The sequence below is a fragment of the Globicephala melas genome, chromosome 1, assembly GCF_963455315.2.
Source record: "Globicephala melas chromosome 1, mGloMel1.2, whole genome shotgun sequence".
Taxonomy (NCBI): Eukaryota; Metazoa; Chordata; class Mammalia; order Artiodactyla; family Delphinidae; genus Globicephala; species Globicephala melas.
This window is the reverse complement of record NC_083314.1, coordinates 161,367,151-161,381,152: the sequence shown is the minus strand read 5'-3', so window position 1 is coordinate 161,381,152 and position 14,002 is coordinate 161,367,151. Positions and strand designations below refer to the sequence as shown.

The 14,002-nt window shown below is 47.7% G+C and overlaps 1 protein-coding gene across 6 annotated transcripts in view; it reads right to left on the bottom strand.

The window, feature by feature from the left end:
- CSMD2 (CUB and Sushi multiple domains 2) overlaps positions 1–14,002 on the bottom strand; it is a 671,005-nt gene that overhangs the window by 188,242 nt on the left and 468,761 nt on the right. For all 6 annotated transcript variants that reach the window (XM_060308114.1, XM_030870139.2, XM_060308126.1 and 3 more), the window contains one exon: positions 10,413–10,539. In XM_060308114.1, coding sequence (XP_060164097.1) covers positions 10,413–10,539 — 127 coding nt within the window. The remainder of the gene's footprint in view (positions 1–10,412; positions 10,540–14,002) is intronic.

Sequence of the window (14,002 nt, the reverse complement as noted above, 5' to 3'; positions counted from 1 at the left end):
CTCAGTAGGCTGAAAATTATGTCTATTTTAGTTTCCTGTGGCTGCTGTGACAAAGTACCACAAATGTGGTGACTTAAAACAACAGAACTTTATTCTTTTGAAGTTCTGGAGGCCGGAAGTCTGAAATCAGTATTGCTATGTGGAAATCAAGGTGTCAGCAGGGCTGCACTCCCTCCAGAGCCCCTAGGGGAGAATCTATTTTTTGCCTCTTCCAGTTTCTGGTGACTGTTGGCATTCCTTGGCTTGAGGCCTCATCATTCCAATCTCGGTGTCTGTCTTCACATCACCTTTTCCTCTGTGTATATAAAATCTCCCTCTGCTTCCTTCTTATAAGGATATATATGATTGCATTTAGAGCCCATCCAGATAATCCACAATAATCTCTTCATCTCAGAATCCTTGGTTTGACCACATCTGCAAAGATCCTTTTACCAAATGAGGTAATGTTTACAGGTTCCAGGCTTTAGGACCTGATAACTTTGGGGGCCTGCTGCCCTCTCTTTGCAAGTTCTTCAGCAAGCCCAGGCGGGCAATTTTCTGTGGCTCTTGTGCATATTATATCCTGGCTGAATCAATGATTCTCCAAAGTCTTTGGTCTTTGATGTTAGAGGAGAAACTTCAGGAGGGTTGGATTAGTTGTGATTGTTTATCGGAAATGGCTGTTTTATTTGCTGAGGGCTGATTGTGTGCTTACCTGTGTGTGTTTTGTCAAATGCTTATAGGGATTTTTTTGTTCTCCATGGAACTGCTTCATTTTTCATCAAGTTGTATCTTATTCCTTTTGCCTGGAACTCGGTGAGTCCTTTCAATTCACCAGGGATAAGAAGAGTTTGCCATCATGTGTTTTATTGTACCTTTTGTTAATTGTTCCATTTGTTAATTGTTCTTCTTCATTTATGCTGCCTGGATTGGTGCTCTGCTTTCCACATTTGGCAACTTTTCTTTCATTACTTCTCCACCTTCACACCTTTTCTCTTCGGTCTCAGAGAGATTCTCCAGCTTGCCTGCTATTTCAATATTTTTATTTCTTACAAGACAACTACTGTGATTGTAATTTTCCTTCTGTATTTAGTTTCTTTTCATTCTTCACTTGTCTCTGTCACTGTGTTTCTAGTTCAGGAGCTCTCTTCCTCCATTTCACCATCCATTTTCTGCTATTTCTCATCCTTATTTCTTATATTTAAATGAGAATATTATCTATATACCCATTTAAAATTTCCTCTGCCTACTATGGTAAAATCTTTTCAGGAAATTGTTTCTATTTCTTTAGGAAAATGGTTCTCTTTTTTTTAAGAATGGTATGTTTTAAGTAGCATCACAAGTTTTTCATTTAATTTAGTTTAATTTTTGCTTATTTGTTTACTTATTTTTTGAAAGGGAGAGATTTATAGTGGTCCAATGTGGCCAACCAACAAGGTTTGCATTTCTTTGGTTGAACTGTTTATTTTCTTCCTAAGAGATGTTGGAATTCATTTCTGGGATTGTAAACTGGCAGTCAAATTGGTGTATGCTGGCCAATTCAACTATCCAGTGTAGCTCGGCTGGATTATTATTCTTGGATAATTTGAAGTAGTTTTTCTTTTTCTAGAGTTAACCTATGAAAAGCTAAAGTGCCAGAGTGCACCACCACTCTTAAAGCTACATTTATACCTACCAGGTTACCTACATCCTCTCCTTCAAACACCTTTGAGCTCCTTTTTGTTGGTTTGTTGAAATTGTAAATCTGACAAAGCCATGCCCATTGTGTTTGTGCTTATCTGTTCAGTTCCTTCAGGAGGTCAGTTCTTGTGGTATGAGTACATGGACCTTCTCTGTTTAAGGTCTGACTTGCTGTTACTGCAAGAAAATAAACTTTCTGGAAGCTGCTAAGCCTGAAGCCACAATTCCTGGCAAGAGCTATGAACAGAAGCTTTACTTCTGGTGCCTCCTCTGGGCCAGCTGCCTGCTTGCTGGGTAAAGGGAAGCCTCACTGACCTCAGTGGGGAATTGCTGCCCTCTGATTGATATGAAACTGCAGCGGGGCCATCTGGGCTTCAGGCACAGCCAGATGTTTTGTCTAGTCCGGCATCCTCCCAGGAAGACAAGTTCCACTGGGCAGGGGTTCTGGTTAATCAAAACCATGGCCCCCTCTCTCAGCAATCCTACTGCATCTTAACCAACAGCCAAGAACAGAGTTCCCAGGTTGCCCTCGTGTTAATCATTAAGAAGCATCTCCACAGTTAAAAATCAACAAACTAGGACTATTAGCCAAACATGAACTTTATAACTAAATGGGCATTAGGAGCAGAAATCAGAGCTTCCAGGAACAATAAGTTCTCCATTCTCCAAGTGCCCCAGATCTCTTCATGGAAAGCCTACCAGCAAAGCACTGTGTCTTATCCCTTTCCCCCTTCCCTTCTTTATAGCCAGCCACATAGAGCTCTCAACCTCCATCTAATTTGTACTCAGTTCTTCTGAGTGTAACCAGGACCCCTCAAACAGTTATACTCAATTCCTCCTTGATTTCCCAGTCAATTTATCCTCTGCATTGCTGCCACTGAACTTCCTGAAGTGGAGATATCATCACGGCATACCAGATAATGAGCTCTTTCAGAAGCAGCTACCCACCCTTCCTCTCTTTTACATGCCTGGAAGGTCTTTACCTCCACTCTGCATGGTGAACTACTACTGTTCGGTAAAGTGTAGCTAGACCAGCACTTCCTGTCTGTAACACCCTGCCCCTCAGCTGCCACCTAAAATTATGAACTGGCCTTGCAAATGCTTTCTATTGTGCTTTGTACATACTTCTACTATAGCATTTATTTTGTTATATAAGAATCTAGGTAGGCACTATAGGTAGGCTTCTCTGTACTCCATTTCCAAACCTCTCATCTGTCTCTACTATTGAAACTGTAAAAGCAAAACAAAACTGATATCTCACTTTCCCTCAGCCAGTCATGGCAAGTTCAGACTAATGGAATGTAGGAAGATGTCTGTGAGGATGGGGGTTCTTCCTCAATAAATATGTAAACCCTCCCTAGAAGAAAACTCTGCTCCCTTTCCTCTTCCCTCTTATTTGAGACTGGAACACGGACACAATGCCTGGAGCTGCAGCAGCTGACTAGGTAACTATGAAGACGAAAGCCTAAGGATGGCAGAACAAGAAGAAAAGCAATGGTATCCTGAGCAGCTGCAGGTCTGGATGGGATCTTCAGATTCTTTTTCCAGGAGAAAAAGTGAACCCCCATCTGCTGAAGCCAGCTTTAGTCAGTTTTTTTTAATTTTCATTCCTAATGGATAAAATTTCTATCTGTAAGACTGAGACCTTCAAGGGAAAAGACTGTTTCTTATTTATATTTATACCCTCAGTGACTGGCAGAATGCCTGGCACTAAGTGCTCCAAGCTTTTAAATGAACTGAATGTCGTTACTGTCTTCAAATTATTCCAGTGGCTGCTCGTTATCCTGAGGAATCCATGTAGAGTTCTCATCTTGGCATTCAGGGTCCCGCAGAGACCCGTCTCTACCCATGCAACCTTGTCCCCCCACATCCAGCCACATCAAGTGACTGCTTGTTCCTCCTTTGTGGACAGTTCCTATACTTTCCCCTAGGTTCATGCCTTCACTCTCCTTCCCCTCAATTGGCATGCTTCCCCTCTACACCTCCAGGTAGAACTTGTCTTTCTCTTCCCCATTTCTGAACTTGGCTTGCACTTACTGTCTTGGGGGTACCTGATTATTTGCCTATTTCCCACTAGAATATGAGCCCCTGGCAGACAAGGACTGGCTGTGGTCTGACCTTTGTGTTTCCCACCACACTGCATCACACAGTCTCTGGCACATAGAAGGTGTTCAATGTCCTGGTTTGCTAAATGGAACTAAACCAGGGTCAGAAGAGTAGACTGGGGCCAGACAGAATGGGCCTGAAATCTGTATCACTGGGTAATTGTGAGACATTCATCCTTTCTGGGCCTCAATGATCCCATCTATAAAATGGGGACAATAATAACTGATCTAGAACCTGGTATGTTGTAGAGACTGGATAAACACTAAGTAGAGGGGAGGCCCAAGAGCAAAAGGCTTTGCCTCCCGCTCTTCCCCAGTTGTCATCTGAGCTGGTCCACTGATTATCAAAAGGAAAACTCAGACCCAACACTGGAAACTGAGAAGAGGTCCCACCCATGTGGGCTGAAACTTCCATGTTCTATGAACTGACAACATAGTTAGGGGTGACATGAAGGGCACAGTTCCCTGGTCTGTTCTCCTGCTGTTAGCTGCCAGGCCTGGACAGAGTTCATCAGTCAGCCTGTGCCATTCTTGGCCCTCAGGGAGAAACACTTGCCAAATGCTGTAGGCCGCCCCCGCCCCCATGTTCAAGGGCAGGGTCTCACAGCCAGCCCACCCTTGTTGTGCACACCCAGGAAGGGCCCGCTTTTCTACATGGGCCCCACCCAGGGGTCAGCCTGAACGTGAATCCCTGCAGCCACCCACTGTCCCCCCGGGCACTCCTGGAAAGGGACTCTCTTTGCCCAGCTTGCTGGGGTGAGGCAACCACGGATCCCTCCCGTTGCCTCCAATGCTTCGTCGAGGCTGAGCAGGGTGCTGGGAGGCATCTGCAAGCCTTCTGTCTGCGCCCCCGGGGACAGTCTCATGGACTGGCCTGTGGGCTGTCGCACATCCCCTCCCGGCTGGCACACCCAAGGGAAAGACCTGCTTGACACCTGCCCCCACCAACAGCACGGCACCACCATCTGTGATCTAAGGGGTGACCTATCACCTGCTGTGCTCTGGGATGCCCATCTGGGTCAAATGAACAACCACCTACAGCTCGTGGAGGGGGTTCTCCACATTTGGGAATTACGTCCCAGGCACTGTTCGGATATGTTAGCTCACTTCATCCTCACGGCAGCCTCAAGCGGTAGGTACCATTTTAATCACCGTGTTACAGGGAAGAGAACTGAGGCACAGGGTGCCTGCTTGAAGAGCTTCCCAAGCTACAGAGAGAATAAGAGTGGTAGGTAGTGTGGTGGCCGAGTCTGGCTCTCAGCTGCAACTTGATACTGAATGAATGACAACTGGGAAGACAACTGGGACACAAAGATAGTCAGCTCTTCAAATGATCAGCCCAAATGGCCCAACTGCAGGACGCAGTCGATGCGGGGTGGGGTGGGGTGGGGTGGGGAACAGGAGCTGTTGTAAAACAAAACATAAATACTGTCCTCAGAGAGATGCAAGATGGTAATGCATTGATAAAAACAAAAGTAAGCTGTCAAGAGAAATCTGAAAACAAAAAGTACAGTTTTCTTGAAATAAAAACGAAAGCCAAAACAAGATTTCCGAAATAAAGAGGGAGGAATCACAGAATAAATACTGTTGAAAACAGAATTAGTGAAAACACAAGACCATTGGCAGAATGCAAATGGGATACGGATCTTTCAAACCACCAGAGGAGAAACAGAGCAAATTAAATCAAATCAACTAAAAATTGGAAGAGTTAAAAATAAAAAAAAGCAATAAAAAGCATAATATATTTTGTTTGAAAGAAAGCATAATACATTGGATGTAAAAGAAATGTATAAATCCCTGAACTCTTTCCCCTTTCTTCAAATATACATAGAACATAAGTAAGAAAAAATTCAAAAAGTAACAAGGGCACAATGCAGTAAAAGTGGAACTGATTTAAAAATCATACAAAATATATAACTTAGTAACTTTTAAGACATTCTTAAATACTCAGGTTGAAAAGAAATCTAATCTCAAATTACAGACTAGAAATAAACCCAGCTGAACAGTCTATATGAGAAAAAATAAACTCCCCCATAGAAAAATATACAAAGAGCTTGAAGCAGCAAAGGCAATTAAATACCATCTTGCCCATCAAACTGGTTAACACTGCCAGGATTGACAACATAAAGTGATGCTGGGTAGGGAAGCAGGCTTTTGGTAGATGTGTAAATTGCTGCAATAGCTAGAGGGAAATTTGAGGTCATGTATCAAAATTTGCCTTCTAAGAACATATCCTAAGGAACTCACTGGACAACTGTTTAAAGATTCATGTGTAAGGATGTTTACTCGGGCGAAAAACTGAAAATATTCACTTTATCTATAGGGAAGTAGTTAAATAAATTATGGTTGTACAGACAACAGAATTCCCTGTAACCATTAACCAGGATGAGGCTGATCTATATAGACTGAGAGGATAAGATGATGATATATGAGTAAAGGGTAAAACACAAAGCAAGTTACCGAGCCACTCAAAGAGGTGATCTCGTTTTAGCAAGCATGCTTATTGCATTTGCTTTCTGTAGACGCTGGCATACAAAATACCTAAAAGAGGAAGCTGAACAAATGGATATCAGTGGCTATCTTATGTAGGGTGTGCAGAGGAGAACAGAGTAAGACGATGGGGACTTTTGATTTCTACTTTATAAACTTCTTTATGGTTTGTACTCTAAATTTTTAAAAATGAGTATCTCCTTTTTATAAAGAAAAATTCCGTAAAGAAATTCTCACTTAAAAAATAATAACTAAGTCTTACTCTGAATAAGGGCAGAAACACAAAAGGGGCTTTTTTGTGTTTGTCTGAATTCTATCTGATTACAAATTCCCTTAACTTTGTGGCCGGTGATTCCAGGGAGGGGTGGCGGGATATGGGGGGCGGTGAGGGAGAGAGAGGAGAGAGGGAGAGAACACGCTAGAGTACAGATGTGCACGAGGACACTGCAGACGCTAGCTGGCACGGCAGCCTGGGGTGGAGGGATCGCAGGAGGAAGGCGAAAGTGTCCCATCACTCCATCCCCATCTTTTGGCCACTCTCCGTGCAGCCTCTGCTCATGTGCATCAGCTCCTTCGAGGTTGTGTGACTCCAAGAAACCTTCCCAATGGAGGGCTGAGGTCACTTGCATCCTCTCCCCGCCATTCCCCACCTCAGGGTCCTCACACACACAGCCAGCAGGCCCCCTCTAGAGTTCTTTCTATCTCTGGAGAGAATATTTCCTCTATTTGTCTCGATCCTCTCTTCCTGAGGGCTAGGAAGGGATGCTCTGCTCTCCCCTCCAGCCCACCCCACACCCATCATTCCTGTAAGTGATAACAGTCCTCACGTCTGCCCAGAAATGCCATCACTGAATTCTTGTGCTCTCCCTGTCAGCCGCGCTGAGATCTCTCGGCTCTCCTCCCACCCTTCTCCTAAACCTGAATTCCCGGGGACTGATGGCGCATGTCATGGGTGTGCTAAGGTTACTATGTCATGGAGGAGATGCACGCCCAAGTACTTAGGCAAGAAGTATCAGGATGTCTACAGTTACCTTTGTGGGATTCAGCCAAAAAAGAAAAAAAAAAAAAAAGGGACAGAGAGAAAAAAAAGAAAGCGGGCAAATATTCACAGTAGTTGAGTCTAGGTGGGAGGGACGCAGGTGCTCGGCATACTGCTCGACTTTTCTATTGTACATATTGTATGATGCACAACAAAAAACAGGGAAACAGAAGAAATCTGTTTCCACATTTCTTGAGGCGAGTGAGACCGGCTGGTGTGACTCCTTAAATGTCTCCTGAACTCATCCCTTCTTCTCCATCCTTCTTCTCCATCCTTCTTCTCCATCCCATCGCCACTGGCAGGGTTCAGGTCTCCTCATCCCGACGACACTCTGGAGAAGGCCTCCTCCTCACTGGGGTCCCAGACCCCATCTGTCCCCTTCTCCACAAGGCTGCCACGACAGGGCCAAACTCAGCATCACGGCCGCCACGGTCCTCTGTGCTCTGGCTGCATGCAGCCCGCTCCACCAGTTTCATCCCTCACCATGGCCCATCCCTCCACCAGATCTCAGGTGATGCTCCAGCCATGGGGACCAGCTCCTTGAGCCCGCACACCCTGCGTCACCTCTTCTGCCTAGTAGGCCCTTCTGTCCTGCCAACCTTCTTCCTTGGCTACCTGGCAACTCCTCTCCATCCTACACGACTTACTCTAGTGTTTTCATTTCCAGGATAGCCTCTCTGGTCTCCTGTCCAACTGTTCAGTCCCCTGCCCCCTCCTTCCACCACCTCGCTCTGTGTACACGCACATCTCCTCTTTGCCAACAGCGGCCGTGGTCTTATTCATCTGGGCAACGCCAGTGTCTCCCACAGGCACTGCCACGTATTCAGCAGACAGCTATTACATGGAGGAACGAATGAATGAATGAGTAACGTGCAAGGCGGGAACATGGGAAAACCTCCTGATTTGTATATGGAGACACCTGTGACGAATTCATTGTTCATTTACTATTTACTGAGGGACCTTCGTGGATCTGCTAGTCATAAATCTACCTTTATATCTGGGTCCTGCTTGCTTCATTCATTCATTCATTCAACACTTGACACTTGTTAAGCCTCTGCCACTGTGCTGAGAGCCAGGAGACTTGTGAAGATGAATCGGGCAGAGAGCGTGGCTCTGGCTGGGGAGCTAAAGCAGGAGCATAAATGGAGGAGAGGAGTGGTCAGTGTCATAAGGGAAATACAGGCCATGGGCAATGGGAACGCAGAAGCGGAGAAAGGACTCCTAGCAGTCTCCTGCGAGTGGACTGGGGGAGACTTCCTGGGTGAGCTGACATGTGCACTTGACTTTGAGGGAGCGAGAGTTGTAGACTTAAGTCTTTGGAGGGAGGGGGGCATTCCGGGGAGGGCAGAGTGGAAACCAAGGCACTGAGCACGGCCGTGAGTACATGTACAGGGGCCACTCGCAATTCAGCTTTGTCATTGAAGAGAAGTGGTGGGAAATAAGGTTGGGAGGTGGGTTGAAGTCCTGACAGCCTTGAAAACCAGGATAAGATGTTCAGCTCCTGTGAGCATGGGTGCCACGCAAGGGTTCTAGTTAGAGTGTGAGTTGACCAGGCATGCTTCCAGAAAGTGATTCCAGAAGCAGTGTGGGATGAAGTTTTGTATTTAACACAAAACCCCCAAGAGCTCTGCTGACCTCATTTTGCACAGGGCCGAGCTCAAAAACTTGCACGTGGCAAACACTTCATACATTTCTTTAACTGGACTGGGTCTAAGACCATGTGTACATCAGCGAATGTGCAAACAGCTGTATCTCTGGCAGCAACACACCCGTTCAGCCAGTTCCCCTTCACGGAGACCTCGCCAGGGCAGGGAACCTCTCCTAGCCACACTTCTGCCTCTTGTCTTGACTCCCCACTCTTCCAAAGTCTCAACAGTTCATCCCTGGATTACTGCGACAGACTTTTGACTGGTTTTCTTCCCATGAGCTCCCTCCACTGTAAATAACCCTGCTTAGGAACCTTCCACGGCGCCCTCTTGCTTACTGGCATTTAGCATCCTCCGTCAGCAGGCTGCTTCCTAACCCAGTCTGTCTCCCATTCCTTTCCGCAGGCATTCCCCACGCCAGCCAGACCATTCCCGCTCCAACTGCCTGGTTCAATTCTCTAGCCATACCTCATCCATCCTGCCACGCCAACCTCCTCTTTTCCTCACAGCTCCTCTGAACCCAGTTTGCCAGCAGCAGCATCTGGTGCGAAGATTCAGAAAGACCTGGATCCACGCCCCAGCCTTTCTGCTTCACTGTGTGAGCTTAGACACACTATGAATTCTCCTGGAATCTCAGTTCTCTCATCTATAAAATGGGAGTAATAAGAATGTCTATTTATTTTTAGGGCTTACTATTCGTATTACCAGGGCTACTGTGAAGAGTTAATAAGACGTTACGTGTGCCAGGCCCTGTGCTCAATAAATTGTAAAGCTCTTTTCTTCTCTGACTCTTTGGAACTCCAAAAAGTACTTCCTGTTAGTCAAGCACGTACGTGGAAAAGAAGTTACATTTTGAGGGAATATGTACACAGTACCTGACAGTATGCTGGGCTTTTCTGACTCTTGCTTCCACAACTCTAAATCACAAGCATTTTTGTTCTCATTTTACAGACGTAGAAACTCAGACTGAGAAAGGGAAGCAATCTGGGGTCATACAGTTCTAAACTGACCTTTACTACCATCAGAGAAACCACCACCGAACCATGAATAAGTATTTCCTATGTTTCAAGCACTGTGCTGAGTACATTACCTGCAGTGTCTCGGTTAGATGCTTTATCCCGAGAAGCCAACATTATAACTCATACGCCACAGATGGAGAGGAGAAGAAACTTACCCAAAGTCCTACAAATGGCAAACGGCTGGGCTGGGATTCACGCCTATGCCCTCAGCTGCTGTGCGGACACCGTACCGCCTAGGCCAGTGAATTGTCTGAACTTGGATTACAGCCCTGTGATGCCGAGGCTGGCCTTTTCAGGTTTTCCATGGGCCCCGGCCTGAGCCCGGGGTCATAGCAACCACTGTTGCTCACCAGGGCCTCCAGGTGAGGTGGGCAGGGCCAGCCACTGGCTGGTGGACTGGTGATGACTCCCCTGAACAGCTGGCAACGGTTCCTCTGCTGGCCCTGGCACTTACCCGATGGTGCAGCCGGCATTGGCCTCGATGGTCCAGATGCAGTTGAGGTTGTGCTCGTAGGGAGCTGGATACCCGGGTGACAGCACCTGCCCCGACTCCTCTCCTTTCACCGTCCCGCCACACTCGGCTGAAAGAAATCCCAGAAGAGTGAGCTTCAGGGGGTGACCTGTGCTCACAGCGGCCACCCACTGGCTCCTCCGGCCTGTGTGCCAGGGTCCCTCTCGTTCATTCCAGGTGGCTGAGTGCGGCATAGAGAAAGGCCCTTGGACGAGACTTGTATCCAGGATCTACAAAAGCCCTTACAGCTCAACAATGAAAAGACAGAGTTCAGTTAAAAATTGGCAAAGCCTTTGAACAGACATTTCTGCAAAGAAAGTATACAAATGGCCAAGAAGCACAAGAAAAGATGTGTAACATCATTAGTCATCAGGGAAATGTAAATCAAAACCACAGTGAGATCCCACTTCATAACCTCTAGGACGGTCATAATCAAAAAGACAGACTAACGTGTAGGTGGGGATGTGGAGAAACTGGAACCCTCAGACATCGCTGGTGGGAGTGCAAAATGGTGCAGCTACTCTGGAAGACAGTTTCCTATACAGGTCCTCAAAATGTTGCCCTATGACCCCAGCAATTTTGCTCTTGGATACATACTCAAGAGAAACGAAAACGTATGTTCAGATGAAAACTTGTACACGAATGACCACTGCAGCATTATTCATAATATCCCCAAAAGGGAAATGACCCAAATGTCCATCAGCTGTTGAACAGATTCACAAATGTGGTATACCCGTACCATGGAATATTACCTGATCGTAAAAAAGAATGAGGTACTGACGCACGATACAACGTGGATGAACGTAATGCTGAAAACGTTATGCTGTGTTAGAGAAGCCAGGCGCAAAAAGCCTCATATTGTGTGTTTCTATTTATATAAAATATCTAGAACAGACAAATCTACAGAGACAGAAAGTACATTTGTAGTTGCCAAGGCCTGACGAGGAGCGGCAGTGGGAGGGATTGCGAATGGGTATAGGGTTCCTTCTGGGGAGACAAGATGTTCAAAAATTAGATTGTGGTGATGGTTGCACCACCCTGTGACTACACTGGAAAGCAGTGAGTGGTACACTTTAAAGGGGCCAACTGTATGGTACGTGAAGTCTATCTCATTAAAGCTATTACAAAAACGGCCCCTGGGGGTAGGGCTGATGGCCCACTCTGTGACCAGATCTTTGAGGTCTCCTGAGAAGGCACAGACATGTGAACCTGGTCACTGACAGGAACTGGGCCTGTGTCACGTGGCCGGAGCACAAGGCGTGGCGTCCTTCCCCCGGAGACCTGGAGGAAGAGGCGGCCACAGTGTGTGCCCTGCGCCCTGACAGACGCACATCCACGGCAAGTGGCAGCACAGAGTAGGAGGTGATCGCTTTCCTCCAGCGCAGGGCAGGGAGAGGCGGGCGGGTGGGTGGGAGGCGTAGGCTGGGGAGGCCGACAGGGAAGAGTACTGCAAACCTCCTTGGGGGTGGGAAACAGCATGGCAGCTTGGGGGACGGGGTATGAGATGGGGCCTGGAGGGAGGCAGGGCTGGAAAGCTGGGCGAGCATCTTTCATCGGAGGGCACCGCACAGAACTGCAGTGTTTATGCACGAGAGTAAATTGATCACTTTACACACTAGTGCCCTTTACACATTAGAGAGAATGCTCCTGTGGCAGTGTGAAGGGGCGCAGAGGGGTGGACCTAGAGGCAGGGCACCAGTGAAGAGGTCCATCTCCCCGTGAGAGCAGCCCTCCAGGTCACAGGCTGGCCTTCTTCCTCCCCACGTCTAATCTGCCTCTGAGCCCCAGGGCTCAGGTGCTTTTCACACCTGCCCCCCCTCTGCCCCCACTGTTAAGAGTCGTGGCTCAGGCCCTTACCATCTCTAGGGTGGCAGAGTTGCGTCCCCCCCAGAAGTGCCACCAGAAGGACCTTTCTAAAATACAAAACTGGCCATATCACTGATTGCTTTCCTCCAGAGTGAAGTCCAAGCTCCTTAGGAGAGCCCATCAAGTCCCCCCGGAGAGGCTCCCTTTGGCCTTTTCTGGCCCCGTCCTGGCACCCCTTGGTCCAGCCAAGTGTGATAAACTCCACAAGCCCAGGCACACTGGGCCTCTTCAGGCCTCTCCTTGGACTGACAAGTCGGCCAGCATCTTCCCCACGAAACCTTTTGTGACACCCTCCCCTCCTCACATCGAGTTGACACTATCCTCTTTTGCGTCTCCATTATAACATGAACTGGGTTTTATCACAGACGTGTAACCGGTTATCAAAATCTACCTCCTGCACTCCTCAGCAGCAGGAACCTTGTCTTACTGATATTTGTACATCAAGTGCCTAGCATGGTGTTTGGCACGTCACAGATGCTTTAACAAGGGTTTATCGAATGAACAGGTGGGTGGATGATCAAATGAACGAGAGAAGCTTACTGCTTCCCAGGCGAGTTACTATGAAGGGTCTGAATCAAGGGAGCGTGAGAGAAGATGAAGAGATTTGTTGCAAAGCTTTTTAGGAAAGATCTGATTAAGCAAGATCTTAGAAGTAGGAGATGAGGGGATCAAAGTCACACATGGGAGACTGACCTTCATCTGCTGCTACAAAGGACCCATCAAGTGTCTCTTGGGCCCCGTGGCTTGCCCCGGGCCCACTAAGGCAGGGCGGGGGAGGGGCCCTCTGCAGTGAGCCTGCCCACGAGACCGGGCCCTTTCTTCCTGCGTAACTACGCCCGTGTTGACGTTGGGGTGGGAGATGCCAACCTGAATGAGAGATGTCGGGCTGCACAGGCCGGCAGCAGGGAGCAGGGTGTGGATAGGAGGATGAGCTGTAAGTTGTGGGGAGGAAGGCTTTCTGGCTCCACAAATAGCAGAGGCAGCTAGAAACGGGCCAGGACGTTATCCCTGCCCCTGCGCTGTAGCTTCCTTCCGTATTCCCGATGCGACAGCCCCTTCTGCTTCCCAGAGGCAAGAGTTTGGAGGCAGGGGCACCAGCAGCATTTCCTCGGGGACACGACTGCTCCTTCCTCAGGGGTCACTTTATCTGGGGACGGACAGGGGGGCAGGGGGAGCCAGGTGGCTGGCATGCAGCAGATTTACCAACAAGACCCTAAGACTCTCATCTTTCTGGTCTTCTCCCTTATGCCCATCCTACAGCCCTGGCTGCTTCGTTTGGGCTGTAGCATCCACTCATCCACAAAGAAAACGGCTGGATGTTGACCACGATCAAGTCCATCACAACATGACATGTGTAAAACTATACACACGTAATCCCAAACACACAGCCTCCCTTCCCTTCGTGGGGCCTGAGGGAGTCTCGGTGGGGAAGCCCTCAGAGGTTCAAAGTGTAAGTACCCTCACTAGCACTGCTTGAGTGGATTCTCTAAGTTTGGTCCAACTGGCAGGTTAGACACTCAGAAGGACCTTACGGTGGAGCTTTTTGCAAAGTAGATAAGTGTCTTGCAGTGGGAGCCATCACCTCCTCCACGTTTCGTTTGCTTTGGCTTTCCTATGGCATCATACTGTTGTCTGTTCATGCCTGTGTCTCCCTCACTGGCCTGGGA